This window comes from Panulirus ornatus, chromosome 8, assembly GCF_036320965.1.
Source record: "Panulirus ornatus isolate Po-2019 chromosome 8, ASM3632096v1, whole genome shotgun sequence".
Taxonomy (NCBI): Eukaryota; Metazoa; Arthropoda; class Malacostraca; order Decapoda; family Palinuridae; genus Panulirus; species Panulirus ornatus.
In genome coordinates, this window is record NC_092231.1 from 20,880,842 (window position 1) to 20,896,721 (window position 15,880).

Below are 15,880 nucleotides of genomic sequence, written 5' to 3' on the forward strand. Positions count from 1 at the left end.
TTATTGGATTCAAGTGAGAAACTGCAGAAGTTGGTGACTGTGTTTGGAAGAGTGTGTGAAAGAAGAAAGTTGAGAGTAAATGTGAACAAAAGCAAGGTTATTTGGTTTGGCCGGGTTAAGGGACAGGTTAGTTGAAAGATGCGAGTTTGAATAGATAAAAATTAGAGGAAGTAAAGTGTTTGTGACAGCTGGGAGTGGACATGGAAGCAGAAGAGAGTCACAGGATGGGGAGGGGACGAAGGTCCTAGGAGTGCTGAAGAATGTAATGAGAGTACGTTGTCTGGAAGGGCAAAAATGGGTATGTTTGAAGGAATAGTAGTCCCAACAATATCATATGTATGTGAGGCATGGGTAACAGATAAGGCTGTGTGGAGAGGGTGGACATGTTGTAAATGAAACGTCCGAGGACAATTTGTAGTGTGAGATGGGTTTAGCTGTGTAAATAATGAAAGGATAAGAGAGATGTGTAGTAATAAAAAGCATGTGGTTGAGAGAGAAGAGGGTGTGCTGAAACTGTTTGGACATATAAAGAGAATGAGTGAAGAAAGGTTAACAAATGGGATACATGTATCACAGGTGGAGGAAATAAGGAAAATAGGGAGAAAAATTGAAAATGGAAGGATAGCGTGGAAAAGATTTTGGGTGATTAGGTCCAGATCATACATAATGGTGAAAGGCATGCGTGAGAAAGGGTGAATTGGAACAATGTGGTATACTGGGGTCGATGTGCTGTCAATGGAATGAGTCTGATCATGTGAAGCGTCCAGGATAAAACATTGTGGATGCAGTGGATAGAGAACTTCAGGAACCTGCAATGGATAGAATAACCCCAAATACAGTATGTGAAGCATCATTGTTTATGATACAGATCTGCCAAGAAAACGAAAGTACTTAAGGGAATTATCCCTAAGCGGAAGTGTATTAGGCAGGATAATGACCAAAGATGTCAAAATCATTATTGAAATAAAACAAGCAAGTTCAATGTAAAGGTACAGTGAGATAATAAAGAAATTTTTTGGATGCATTTGATTATATGAACTACATTATATATATAATTTTATGAGAAAAACTAGACATACATGAATATACTAAAACATAGCACCATTGACATCAATTACACCTTTATTTTTCAAATTTCAATCTCCTTCAGCATCTTCATAGTGTTTTTTGCAAACTATGTTATATGTTTTACTGAGAAACTCACAAACACTTTCTTGCACCATATCAACTTGGTCAGGTGGACAATAATCATCCAGGCTTGAGCGAGCAATAGTTACTACTGTTGGTGGTGGGAATGAGGTGATAAGCTCGCTAGTTAATTTCATCAGTATGTCTATTTCATCATCTGAGGATATGTGGTGAGGAAGCTCATGACTTTCATCATCAAATGTGCATCCTGCATCATGAACCAATTCCCAGTCAACTTCAGGTCCATATTCATTTGACAAGTCCTGAATCAATTCTATTAGAGATTCTCTTACCTGTTTATCTTTTATAGATTCACTTATGCTAAAAACCTTTCTTTGAATAAGATCAGTATCTTTTAGTTCCTGAAGATGTGAAAATATCATTCCAAGAGTTGTTATTTGATCATAACGTTTTTTTAACTGTGCATCTATAATATCACTTTCTTGTGAAGCAGTGAAATTAAAACTATATATATTCTTGAGCCTATTGTACATGTTGACTTTATCATGCATTGAAACAAAAGGATTCATTGTAGTGAAAAAGTCCAAGTCAATATCTAATATGTAATTCTTTCCATGTCCTTGAATCAAATTGTTGATATCTTGTTCCAACTTTTCATTAGATTCAAATCCTAGTGTGTGGACAAAAAGATTAACTTCTTTAGTATTTTCAAGGTTATCTGGTTTACAATACACCATTTCACCCACAAAATATAAAGCAGGGCAAGAAACTCTAATTTTATCAGTACCTGATTGCTTTCCAATGAGGAATTTGTAATTGCCATTCTCTATTTGGTTTGACCATGGTGGTTTAATCCATACAATTGAGGATATTTGTCCAGTAAAGGCAGCAACAAGAATCCAGTTCTCAATGCTTAATTTCTGAAGCATAACAGGGACATCATAAACCTCTGATGCTTTGAGTTCAGCTGGAATAAGCAAATCGGGGTGGGAATCAAAGTGGATAAGAAGGTTGTTGGTGAATGGAAGATGCTTAGATCCCACTGCACGTAAGATATGATACAAGGCATCATTGTGATCCTCAACAATATGTACAGGCAGATTGGGGTATTTCTTGATGGTGGTCATAATTCCATGGGCTTTCTTAGCTGTTAAGAAGCAACTTCGTCTCACACCTCCCTATAAAAATAGAAATAAAAATTAATAATAACCAAAAGGCAAATGGGACAAATCTAGCTTATGCAACCATTGACATACCTATTGACCTTCTCCACATAAAATGATATAATGGTACTAATTAATGTTCTCTATTGAATTTTCCATAAAAATTCCTTCATTCATTTTTCAATAGCACCCTCATTTATCTAAATTTTCAGAAAAGTTCCAAAACTGCTAACAGTCTCTTTAAGGAATCTTGCAATACTGTCTGCTATAGTTACCATACAAACATTCAAGTCATGCTGCTGACTGGTCCACAGTGAGTCCTTTCCAAACATTACACTGTTATTTCATTCTTCATACCAGAACCCACAACTCTTTCAACACTTTATATAAATGCATCTTCTTTTTTAGTCTATTCACTTTATTATTCCATTAACAACACATTTATTCCATTCACCACAGTATCAACCTTTCCTCCATCATCACTTTCAACATAAAACTTTCCTCATTCTTTAACATATCCACTCTCAAAACTCCATAACCAGCCAACTGGCTAAGGGGCATGCCACAAGATTGCTCCAATCAAAACTGGGATACTTTGTGAGATATGAAGCAAAGAACATTTAATCCACCACAGCTCTAGCAGTAGAAACCAATAAAACTTTTTAGGCACCCGATATGACAACACCTTTTTGTAGAATTAATGTCCTTTCCCTTGGAAAACTGTTTTGGGAAGAAAAACTTTTTTTCTTACAAGTGTTGGTAACTATTACCATACACTATAACTGTCACTTTATGAACACAGGTATCAGGCATCCGAATCATCTTTAACCTTGCACTGGTATAATACGTGTTCTTATCATCAAAGCAACATTCTCAATATTTCTTATGCATCTACAACTGTAATAAAATGATGACTGTTGGGACATATCCATGCTGGGTGTGATGCAAATGGCAGCACATCCTAGGACAATACAGAGCAGCCAGGTATCTAATGTTATGCATTCCTAAAGCTGGCACAAGGTATTGGAAACTGATTCACATATATGTGATAATGAAAGTGAAATGGCTAATAAATTCCAGTTTCATGACACTGATCAGTCCTCTACAGTTATTTCTGTAATCACAACCAAATAAAGCACCGACAACATCAAGTTGTCATTTCCCAAAATTGGTTTTGATGCAGAGCTAAAATAAATTTTTACTCTCAAAACAATGTACTACAGCTCCACTGACTGGAGAACAACTTTGAAAAAAGTACTCCAACTTTAAATGTAGCTTGGTCAGAATCTATCTTAAATGAAATGGTGCACGTGAAATTTAGCCCTGCATCACTATTAATGCTGGACATTGAGAGATCTTGTTTTGCTATAGTAATGTAGAGTTTGGAGAACATGATAAGAAAACCTGCTCATGATATGGCCCATTATGATTTAGGCACTGGCTATTGGTACACCAAAGTACTCACAAAGTATCTTCACCCTACTATAGAGAAAAGGATGAGAATAAATCAAGATATTGGGTACACTGGCATTGTGATTAAAAAAATACCTGATGAGGACCAGACTATCTTATCTTTAATATTCAACAATATTAAAGTTGACAGTACTCTCATCACAGAAACTGTGGAGTTTAATAATGTAAAATAAACAGAATCTATGAAATCCTCACTTAACTTCCCTAGTGGTTAAAGTTTATTCAATTGCTCAATACATTATTTTAGTTGAAATATAACAGTCTCACTCAAGAATCTGCACTGCCAAAATAGCACCAGATGAGAACAAACACACAACACAGCAAGTATCCATGCAATTCCCAGAAGAGATGAATGTAATGTTGGTATACTTTAAGTACTATTTAGTTAAAAGTGAGGTTTTTATAGGGTCTTGATATTTTAGAGGTGCCTTACCTACAGTTACATTAACCTCATAATTTCTCTGGTACACATAACCCTTACCACCTTATCAAATGGCCAGAGGTTACAAGAACACAATGTGCGGTCGGCAAAACAGAGTGTGGGTATGTCAGCGTACCCATACCCACTTCATAGGCATTTACTACAGGGTTATTAAAATACCTTCAGCCTGAATTCCTATCTACACGAACAGATGAAGAGCAAAACATGAGAGTACACAGGTGTACCTACTGGCATTTATGTTTTATTCTACAATATTAGTTAAGGTTATTCTAGCAAGTTATAAAGAGCAAAGAAAATGTGGGGTTCAGTAATGTAAAGGTGCAATACTTCTAAAAATTAAAAGGACTTATGAAGAACTCAACTTTGCCCTTAGTGGCTAGGATTTAAAATAGAAATGTACCAGTCCCAATGTGGTCTGCTGCTGGAAGCTGCAGCAGGTTGGGCAATGGTATGAACAGCCTGTTGATCTTTTATGTTTGTCTACACATGTGGGTCGGCAAGTGACATGTTTAATTGTGAGTGTTTGGTAAATTTTCACTAAAACATCAAGAAATCAGAAAACCCTTGCCTGCTAAAGGAAATTTGGTGAGAATATTAAAAGTTCTGTTGATTTTTTACAAGTGCTTTACATTAATAAACCAAACATTTTCCATAATCTTCATATCTCTCATCACTTACGTGCATAAAAGATAAACTCTGTTCAAAATAATACAGCACCATTCTTAATCTACACAATAAAATAATTCAAAAAGTGCAGTAATGATCTGGGTCTAAATAGGACTTGTACCCATAAGAGCAGTTTGATGTGATTCTCATCAATCAATAAAGATTTGCCTCTCAAGGTTGATTCTCATTAATCAATAAAGATCTACTTTTTAAGTAGTTTTACCCTTTCTTTAATTTTATGCTTCTAGTTATATATGCACCTGAAAGATTAATTTTCCCATTCTTTAATGTCTCTCGTTATAAGCACTCTTTAAATAACCTTAAAAGCAGCATTTACTGTAGCGTTTTTGTAAACATGACTACTCTCTGTAAAAGCAGGTATCCAATAAAAAAAATAAATTCTTTCTGAGAAGCAGACACAAGTTAGATAATATGGTTTCCATCAAGAATCAAAACCCAGCCAGCAACGCCTTATCTTCGGTTCAAGACATGAGATCAAATGTAGATTATCAGCAAGGACAAGTAATGAAGCTTCAATAATACCAGTATGAAGAAATGACTAACTATACACAAAATACAGTCAGTTGCACATTGCCTTCCACCTTGCCAGTCTTAATGACTTAGTTGAACACATGTAAACAAATGTCCACAAATAAATTCTGATCGTAAGCTTAGGTTTATTTGTACGGAATTATTGACACCGGTATCGACAGAGACGTGATTTAGCTTAACGTTTAGCATTTACGTCACGCCGACCATATCAATAGTGTTTGAAGATTGTGCCAAATGTAGGTTTGTCGTTCGAATTACCTCGTTGAGGACAGTCTACGCCTGGTTTGTCCTTGTCCTCCTACAAAGTCTTGTAATGATTACGGCTGGGGAAAATAAGATCCAAAACAAAATTAAATTCTAATCAGTCCTCATCTAAGTCGCTTGAATTGGACCGTAAAGTTGAATATATGATGGAATTACATAATATATGAAAAACGGTGGATGTTCATGGAATAATAACATTATTGGAACACCTTTGCGACATCGACAAAACATATCACAGCTGACTACTTGGGTGGAGACCAGCTCTTGTGAATATTGCCTCTGAACTTTTTATTCTGTGACTTGCGAGCCTCGTGGTTGTCAGAAAACATGAGTGAAGGACGTGACGCTGATGAGGATGTGCTAAGTGACTACTGGGTGACTTCATGGGAGCAACAGACAGTGCAGGAGCTGGAGAACGAGGCAGACAACCAGGAACACCTTCGTGCTGAAACGGACGCAGCCAACGAGAAAATGTGGGCGCTTTTCCAGAGTGCTGCTCAGTGTGTGGCTGTCATGTATAAAGGTTAGGCTCAGCAACCACCTCTAGCACCAAAAGTCGTACTGTCTACGAAAATCAACTAGTTTTATACGTATGACGAATGGAGACATGGTCATGACTCCATTGACAGTATTTTCCTCCAAACCTTATTTTGATCAGTCATATTGTAATTTAAATGGAATTTTATAGCCTCTTCCAAGAAGTGCCTTTCGAAAATGAACATACATTTTCACTTTGACACGTATGTATGATGCTTTGATAACTGAATAGATTAGCTCTGCATCATTATCTCTGAGTATTGACTTTGTTTTGCAATACAAATGTAGTAATTAGAGAATGCAGTAAAGGTAATAGAGCATGATTTTGAAATATTTTCTTTTACTGTAAAAATGATAAGGTAATAAGATTTACAAGTATGTAACGAGAAAATTTAGGTTTAAAGAAAAAGTTTGTTAACGTAAGAAAATTCACAGAACCTATGGAAGTCTCCGTAGGAGTTGAGATTAGTGTTTCCAATATTGTGGTGAAAGTATGTTATACCAATTATAGAACTTCGTGTAAATGGAATCCCCAAAGACCTACTACCCCTGAAATTCAATAGGATTGCAATAGAGTTGGTGAAATACACCCTTGATACGTAGGAAGTTCCAGTCAATTCACAAAATTTTTAGCTATATTATTCAGCCATTCTGTGTGTGTTTCCATGAACTTTTTTCATATTCCCCATCTCCCGGCCTTTGAGAAAAGGCTTTTCATAAGAAATGAAGGCTTTGCTGATACTTCAACCCTATCTGACACTTCAACTGCAATTGACACACTGTCCCCTTCACACATTTCATCCCTTGCTTTAGCTTAGTTTTTTGTATGCTGAGATAGTATGGGCAGCTGAATGCCTTAATTAGGTTTACCTTTTTAATATATATTGTATTTTTTCTTACATATGCGTCATTTCCTGTGTAAGCAAGGTAGCATTAAGAACAGAGGACTGAGCCTGAGGGAAAATATATGTATGAAATTGTACATAGAATAGAGTGAATAGGAGCAATTCAGTATATAGGGTTTGGTATGCAGTCTGTTGAATAAAAGGCATGTGAAGGAATTAAGGTAAACTGTGGAAAGGTCTGTAGGGGCTGGTTGTCGATAAGAAGCTAAGGTTTCAGTTTATTACACATGACAGCTAGAGAATGGATTTGAGTGGATGCGGCCTTTCTTTTGTTCTTGACCCTGTCTCACTAAAGCAGGAAATGGTGATCAAGTGTGTGTGTGTATATATATATATATATATATATATATATATATATATATATAGAAGTGGTAGAGGATGTGTGGATCAGGTGTTTGCTTTGAAGAATGTATGAGAAATACTTAGAGAAACAAATGGATTTGTATGTAGCATTTATTGATCTGGAGAAGGCAGATGATAGAGTTGATAGAGATGCTCTGTGGAAGGTATTGATAGTATATTGTGGGAGGCAAGTTGCTTGAAGCAATGAAAAGTTTTTATCGAGGATGTAAGGCATGTGTACGAGTAGGAAGAGGAAAGAGATTGGTTCTCAGTGGATGTCGATTTGCGGCAGGGGTGCGTTATGTCTCCCTAGTTGTTTAATTTGTTTATGGATGAAGTTGTTAGGTAGGTGAATGCAAGAGGTTTTTAGAGAGGGACAAGTAATGCAGTCTCTTGTGGATGAGAGGGCTTGGAAAGTGAGTCGGTTGTTGTTCACTGATGATACAATGCTATTGGCTGATTTGGGTGAGAAACTGCAGAAGCTGATGACTGAGTTAGGTAAAGTGTGTGAAAGAAGAAAGCTGAGAGTAAATGTGAATAAAAGCAAGGTTATAAGGTACAGTAGGGTTGAGGGATAAGTCAAATGGGAGGTAAGTTTTAATGGAGAAAAACTGGAGGAAGTGAAGTGGTTTAGATATCTGGGAGTGGATTTGGCAGTGGATGGAACCATGTAAGCGAAAGTGAGTATTTATGTATATGTTAAAATGTATAGTTATGTATATGTGGGTGTGTGGATGTGTATGTATGTACATGTGTTTATGGGTGTGTTGGGCCATTCTTTTGTCTGTTTCCTTGCGCTACCTTGTGAACGCGGGAGACAGCTACAAATTATGATAGATAAATACATTTTTTTCATACTATTCGTCATTTCCCCTCCCCACATGTGCGCAAGGTAGCGTTAGGAAAAGACAACAAAGGCCATATTCGTTCACACTCAGTCTCTAGCTGTCATGTATAATGCACCGAAACCACAGCTCCCTTTCCTCATCCAGGCCCCACAGAGCATTACATGGTTTACCCCAGACGCTTCACATGCCCTGGTTCAATCCATTGACAGTACGTCGGCCCCGGTATACCACATCATTCCAATACACTATTCTTGCATGCCTTTCACCTTCCTGCATGTTCAGGCCCCGATCACTCAAAATCTTTTTCAATCCATCTTTCTACCTCCAATTTGGTCTCCCACTTCTCCTTGTTCCCTCCTCCTCTGACACATATATCCTCTTTGTCAATCTTTCCTCACTCATTCTCTCCATGTGACCAAACCATTTCAAAACACCCTCTTCTGCTTTGTCAACCACACTCTTTTGATTACCACACATTCTTACCCTTTCAGTACTTACTCGATCAAACGACCTCACACCACATATTTCCAGCACATCCACCCTCCTCCGCACCTCTCCATGTATAGCCCCTGCCATGCAACTGTATAACATTGTTGGAACCACTATTCCTTCAGACATACCCATTTTTGCTTTCCAAGATAAGGTTCTCGACTTCCACACATTTTTGGAGAGAGGGGCAAGTACGCAGTCTGTTACAGATGAGAGGGCTTAGGAAGTGTCAGTTGTTGTTCGCTGATGATACAGCGTTGATAGTTGATTCAGGTGAGAAACTGCAGAAGCTGGTGACTGAGTTGTAAAGTGTGTGAAAGAAGAAAGCTGAGGGTAAATGTTAATAAGAGCAAGGTTATTAGGTACAGTAGGGTTGAGGGAGAAGTCAGTTGGGAGGTAAGTTTGAATGGAGAAAAACTGGAGGAAGTGAAGTGTTTTAGATAACTTGGAGTAGATTTGGCAGCAGATGGAACCATGGAAACCGAAGTGAGTCGCAGGGTGGGGGAAGGGGCAAAAATTCTGGGAGCGTTGAAAAATGTGAGGAAGGAGAACATTATCTCAATGTTATATGGTTGTGAGGCATGGGCTATGGGTAGGGTTGTGCAGAGGAGGGTGGATGTGTTGGAAATGAGATGTTTAAGGACAATATGAGGTGTGAGATGGTTTGATCGGGTAAGTAATGAAAGGGTGAGAGAGATGTGTGGTAATAAAAAGAGTGTGGTTGAGAGAGCAGAAGAGGTGTGTTAAAATGGTTTGGTTACATAGAGAGAATGAGTGAGGAAAGATTGACCAAGAGGATATATGTGTCAGAGGTGGAGGGAACAAGAAGTGGGAGACCAAATTGGAGGTGGAAGGATGGAGTGAAAAATATTTTGAGTGATCGGGGCCTGAACATGCAGGAGGGTGAAAGGCATGCAAGGAATTGAGTGAATTGTAACATTGTGGTATACTGGGGTTGCTGTGCTGTCAGTGGATTGAACTAGGGCATGTGAAGCATCTGGGGTAAACCATGGAAAGTTTTGTGGGGCCTGGATGTGGAAAGGGAGCTATGGTTTTGGTGCATTATACATGACAGCTAGAGACTGAGTGAACGAATGTGGCCTTAGTTGTCTTTTCCTAGTGCTATCTCGCGCACATGCGGGGGGAGGGGGTTTTCATTTAATGTGTGGTAGGGTGGCAACGGGAATGAATAAGGGCAGACAGTATGAATTATGTACATGTGTATATGTCTGTGTGTATATATATGTATACGTTGAGTTGTATAGATATGTATATGTGCTGTGTGTGGACGTGTATGTATATACATGTGTATGTGGGTGGGTTGGGCTGTTCTTTTGTCTGTTTCCTTGCGCTGTCTCACTAATGCGGGAGACGGCAACATGGTTGTTTAATTTGTTTATGGATGGGGTTGTTAGGGAGGTGGATGCAAGAGTTTTGGAAAGAGGGGCAAGTATGAAGTCTGTTGGGGATGAGAGAGCTTGGGAAGTGAGTCAGTTGTTGTTCGCTGATGATACAGTGCTGGTAGCTGATTCATGTGAGAAACTACAGAAGCTGGTGACTGAGTTTGGTAAAGTGTGTGAAAGAAGAAAGTTAAGAGTAAATGTGAATAAGAGCAAGGTTATTAGGTACAGTAGGGTTGAGGGTCAAGTCAATTGGGAGGTGAGTTTGAATGGAGAAAAACTGGAGGAAGTGAAGTGTTTTAGATATCTGGGAGTGTATCTGGCAGCGGATGGAACCATGGAAGCGGAAGTGGATCATAGGGTGGGGGAGGGGGCGAAAATTCTGGGAGCCTTGAAGAATGTGTGGAAGTCGAGAACATTATCTCGGAGAGCAAAAATGGGTATGTTTGAAGGAATAGTGGTTCCAACAAGAGAAGGAAGAGAGGAAAGTGATTGGTTCTCAGTGAATGTAGGTTTGCGGCAGGGGTGTGTGATGTCTCCATGGTTGTTTAATTTGTTTATGGATGGGGTTGTTAGGGAGGTAAATGCAAGAGTTTTGGAAAGAGGGGCAAGTATGAAGTCTGTTGGGGATGAGAGAGCTTGGGAAGTGAGTCAGTTGTTGTTCGCTGATGATACAGCGCTGGTGGCTGATTCACGTGAGAAACTGCAGAAGCTGGTGACTGAGTTTGGTAAAGTGTGTGGAAGAAGAAAGTTAAGAGTAAATGTGAATAAGAGCAAGGTTATTAGGTACAGTAGGGTTGAGGGTCAAGTCAATTGGGAGGTGAGTTTGAATGGAGAAAAACTGGAGGAAGTGAAGTGTTTTAGATATCTGGGAGTGGATCTGGCAGCGGATGGAACCATGGAAGCGGAAGTGGATCATAGGGTGGGGGAGGGGGCGAAAATTCTGGGGGCCTTGAAGAATGTGTGGAAGTCGAGAACATTATCTCGGAAAGCAAAAATGGGTATGTTTGAAGGAATAGTGGTTCCAACAATGTTGTATGGTTGTGAGGCGTGGGCTATGGATAGAGTTGTGTGCAGGAGGATGGATGTGCTAGAAATGAGATGTTTGAGGACAATGTGTTGTGTGAAGTGGTTTGATCGAGTGAATAACGTAAGGGTAAGAGAGATGTGTGGAAATAAAAAGAGCGTGGTTGAGAGAGCAGAAGAGGGTGTTTTGAAGTGATTTGGGCACATAGAGAGAATGAGTGAGGAAAGATTGACCAAGAGGATATATGTTTCGGAGGTGGAGGGAACGAGGAGAAGAGGGAGACCAAATTGGAGGTGGAAAGATGGAGTGAAAAAGATTTTGTGTGATCGGGGCCTGAACATGCAGGAGGGTGAAAGGAGGGCAAGAAATAGAGTGAATTGGAGCGATGTGGTATACCGGGGTTGACGTGCTGTCAGTGGATTGAATCAAGGCATGTGAAGCGTCTGGGGTAAACCATGGAAAGCTGTGTAGGTATGTATATTTGCGTGTGTGGACGTATGTATATACATGTGTATGGGGGGGGGTTGGGCCATTTCTTTCGTCTGTTTCCTTGCGCTACCTCGCAAACGCGGGAGACAGCGACAAAGTATAATAAAAAAAAATATATATATATATATATATATATATATATATATATATATATATATATATATATATATACTGGGGTCGACATGCTGTCAGTGGATTGAACCAGGGGATGTGAAGCGTCTGGGGTAAACCATGGAAAGTTCTCTAGGGCCTGGATGTGGAAAGGGAGCTGTGGTTTCGGTGCATTATTACATGACAGCTAGAGACTGAGTGTGAACGAATGGGACCTTTGTTGTCTTTTCCTAGCACTACCTCGCATACATGAGGGGGGAGGGGGTTGTTATTCCATGTGTTGCAAGATGGCGATGGGAATAGATGGGAATAGATAAAGGCAGAGTGAATTATGTACATGTGTATATATGCATATGGCTGTGTGGGTATATATATGTGTACATTGAGATGTATAGGTATGTATATTTGGGTGTGTGGACTTGTATGTATATACATGTGTATGTGGGTGGGTTGGGCCATTCTTTCGTCTGTTTCCTTGCACTACCTCGCTAACGCGGGAGACAGCGACAAAGCAAAATGAAATAAATAAAAATATATATATATCCATCCGCTGCCAAATCTACGCCCAGATATCTAAAACACTTAACTTCCTCCAGTTTCTCTCCATTTAAATGTACCTCCCAATTGACTTGTCCCTCAACCCTACTGTACCTAATAACCTTGCTCTTATTCATAGGTTGAGGGAGGGGGCGAAAGTTCTGGGAGCATTGAAAAATTTGTGTAAGGCGAGAATTTATCTCGGAAAGCAAAAATGGGTATGTTTGAAGGAATAGTGGTTCCGACAATGTTATATGGTTGCAAGGCGTGGGCTATAGATAGAGTTGTGCGGAGGAGGGTGGATGTGTTGGAAATGAGATGTTTGAGGACAATATGTGGTGTGAGGTGGTAAGAGAGGTGTGTGGTAATAAAAAGAGTGTGTTGAGAGAGCAGAAGAGGGTGTTTTGAAATGGTTTGGTACATGGAGAGAATGAGTGAGCAAAGATTGACAAAGAGGATATATGTGTGAGCGGTGGAGGGAGCAAGGAGAAGTGGGAGACTAAATTGGAGGTGGAAAGATGGAGTGAAAAAGATTTTGAGTGATCGGGGGCCTGAACATGCAGGAGGGTGAAAGGTGTGCAAGGAATAGAGTGAATTGGAACGATGTGGTATACCGGGGTCGATGTGCTGTCAATGGATTGAACCAGGGCATGTTAAGCGTCTGGGGTAAGCCATGGAAAGTTCTGTGGGGGCCTGGATGTGGAAAGGGAGCTGTGGTTTCGGTGCATTATACATGACAACTAGAGACTGAGTGTGAACGAACGTGGCCTTTGTTGTCTTTTCCTAGTGCTACCTCACACACATGTAGGGGGAGGGGGTTGTCATTTCATGTGTAGCGGGGTGGTGATGGGAATGAATAAGGGCAGACAGTATGAATTATGTAAATGTATATATGTATATGTCTGTGTGTGTGTATATATGTATACGTTGAGATGTATAGGTATGTATATGTGCGTGTGGACATGTATATATATACATGTGTATGAAGGTGGGTTGGGCCATTCTTTTGTCTGTTTCCTTGCGCGACTTCGCTAACGCGGGAGATGGCGACAAAGTATAATAGGTACATATATATATATATATATATATATATATGATTATTATTTTTTTTTATTTTGCTTTGTCGCTGTGTCCCGCGTTAGCGAGGTAGCACAAGGAAACAGACAAAAGAATGACCCAACCCACCCACATACACGTATATACATACACGTCCACACCCGCAAATATACATACCTACACATCTCAATGTATACATATATATACCCACACAGACATATACATATATACCCATGTACATAGTTCATACTGTGAAGCATCTGGGGTAAACCATGGAAAGTTTTTTGGGGCCTGGATGTGGAAAGGGAGCTGTGGTTTCGGTGCATTATACATGACAGCTAGAGACTGAGTGTGAACGAATGTGGCCTTTGTTGTTTTTCCCTAGTGCTACCTTGTGCGCATGCGGGGGGAGGGGATTGTCATTTCATGTGTGGCAGGGTGGCAACAGGAATGAATGAAGGCAGCAAGTATGAATGATGTACATGTGTATATATTGGAAAGGATCACAATTTTGCGCGTGATCAAGATATTCCTATGAGTCCCCGTGGACTCATAGGAATGTGTATATATGTATATGTCCATGTATATATATATATATATATATATATATATATATATATATATATACATACATTGAAATGTATAGGTATGTATATGTGCGTGTGTGGACATGTATGTTTATGCATGTGTATGTGGGTGGGTTGGGCCATTCTTTTGTCTGTTTTCTTGCTCTGCCTCACTAACGTGGAGACAGCGACAAAAATGATAAATAGATAAATATAGATATTCACACGTACATATTCATGCTTGCTTTCATCCATGTCCAGCACCACCCCACCCCACAGGAAACAGCATCAACTTCCCCTGCATCTGTGAGGTAGCGCCATGAAAATAGACATAATATGGCCATATACATTCACATCAGATTCTACCTGTCATGTGTCCAATGTTTACCCCAAACATTTCACATGCCCTGGTTCAGTCCATTGACAGCACATCGACCCTGGTATACCACATCATTCCAATTCTTTAATCCTTGCATGCTTCTCACCATCTTGTATTTTCGGACCCCGATCATTCAAAATCTTTTCCACTCCATCCTTCCACCTCCAATTTGGTTTTCGCTTATCCATGTTCCCTCCACCTCTGACATATATATCGTTTGTCAATCTTTCCTCACTCATTCTTTCCATATGTCCAAACCATTTCAACACACCCTCCTCTGCTCTCGCAACCACACTCTTTTTATTACCTCACATCTCACTCTTACCCTTTCATTACTCACTTGATCAAACCACCTCACACCACATATTGTCCTAAAACATTTCATTTCCAACACTTCAACCCTCATCTGTACAACCCTATCTATAGCCCATGCCTTGCAACTATATAATATTGTTGGAACTACTATTCCTTCAGACATACCCATTTTTGCTCTGAGCAATAATGTTCTCTCTTTCCACACATTCTTCATTGCTCCCAGAACCTCTGCTTCCTCCCCCACCTTGTGACTCACTTCCGCTTCCATGGTTACATTCACTGCTAAGTCCACTCCCAGATATCTAAAACACTTCACTTCCTCCAACTTCTCCCCATTCAAACTTGCATCCCAACTAACTTGTCCCTCAACCCTGCTTAACCTAATAACCTTTCTCTTATTCGCATTTACTCTCAACTTCCTCCTTTCTCACACTTTCATACTCAATCACCAACTTATGCAGTTTCTCACTTGAAATAGCTATCAGTGCTGTATCATCGATGTACAACAATTGTCTCACTTCCCAGGCCCTCTCATTCCCAACAGACTTCATACTCACCCCACTCTCCAAAACTCGTGCATGCAAGGAATTGAGTGAATTGGAACAAGGTGGTATACCAGGGCTGACATGTTATCAATTGACTTAGCCAGGGCATGTGAAATGTCAGGGGTAAACCATGAAAAGGTCTGTGGGGCCTGGATGTGGATAGGGAGCTGTGGTTTTGGTGCATTACACATGACAGCTAGAGACTGAATGTGAACAAATGTGGCCTTTTTTTGTCTTTTCCTGGCACTACCTCGCTGAAGCAGAGGGTGGGGTAGTGCCTGGAATGGATGAAGGTAAGCAAGTATGAATATGTACTAGTGTATATATTTGCATATGTCTGTGTATATGTATGTATATCCCTGGGGATGGGGGAGAAAGAGTACTTCCCAAGTATTCCCCCCATGTCATAGAAGGCGACGAAAGGGGGCAGGAGTGGGAGGGCTGGAAACCCTCCTTTTCTTGTATATCAATATCTGAAAGTGGAAACAAAAGGAGTCAAGTGGGGAGTGCTCATCCTCCTCAAAGGCCCAGATTAGTAAGTCTGAATGTGTGTGGATAAGGAGAAAGGAGAGAGAGAGGTTGTATTTTTGAGGAAAGAAACCTGGATGTTCTGGCTCTCAGTGAA

General features: G+C 39.8%; 2 protein-coding genes across 8 annotated transcripts in view; one reads left to right on the forward strand and one right to left on the reverse strand.

The window, feature by feature from the left end:
- Nucleotides 1-1,007: 1,007 nt before the first annotated feature.
- On the reverse strand, nucleotides 1,008-5,832 carry MESR6 (misexpression suppressor of ras 6). 5 transcript variants are annotated; one of them, XM_071664210.1, is made up of 2 exons: nucleotides 5,704-5,832; nucleotides 1,008-2,327 (listed from the first exon to the last, which is right to left on the reverse strand). In XM_071664210.1, the coding sequence occupies exon 2, from the start codon at nucleotides 2,274-2,276 to the stop codon at nucleotides 1,137-1,139; it is 1,140 nt and encodes a 379-aa protein (XP_071520311.1). In that variant the 5' UTR covers nucleotides 2,277-2,327; nucleotides 5,704-5,832; the 3' UTR covers nucleotides 1,008-1,136. The 5 variants fall into 5 exon arrangements, with proteins under 5 accessions (XP_071520311.1, XP_071520314.1, XP_071520313.1 ...); XM_071664213.1 differs by lacking the exon at nucleotides 5,704-5,832 and adding an exon at nucleotides 5,496-5,629; XM_071664212.1 differs by lacking the exon at nucleotides 5,704-5,832 and adding an exon at nucleotides 5,458-5,590.
- Nucleotides 5,833-5,888: 56 nt separating this feature from the next.
- LOC139749865 (HUWE1-associated protein modifying stress responses) overlaps nucleotides 5,889-15,880 on the forward strand; it is a 97,717-nt gene continuing 87,725 nt past the window's right edge. For all 3 annotated transcript variants that reach the window (XM_071664216.1, XM_071664214.1, XM_071664215.1), the window contains exon 1: nucleotides 5,889-6,232. In XM_071664216.1, the coding sequence (XP_071520317.1) occupies nucleotides 6,037-6,232 (196 nt within the window). In that variant the 5' untranslated portion in view covers nucleotides 5,889-6,036. The remainder of the gene's footprint in view (nucleotides 6,233-15,880) is intronic.

Bases quoted from the DNA above. Each gene is read 5' to 3' on its own strand.
- MESR6 (XM_071664209.1), bottom strand. From the start codon at position 4,947: ATGGTGCTGTATTATTTTGAACAGAGTTTATCTTTTATGCAC. The intron at 2,328-4,905 runs GTAAGTGATGAG...CTATTTTTATAG, and splicing joins AGAGTTTATCTTTTATGCAC to GGAGGTGTGAGACGAAGTTG.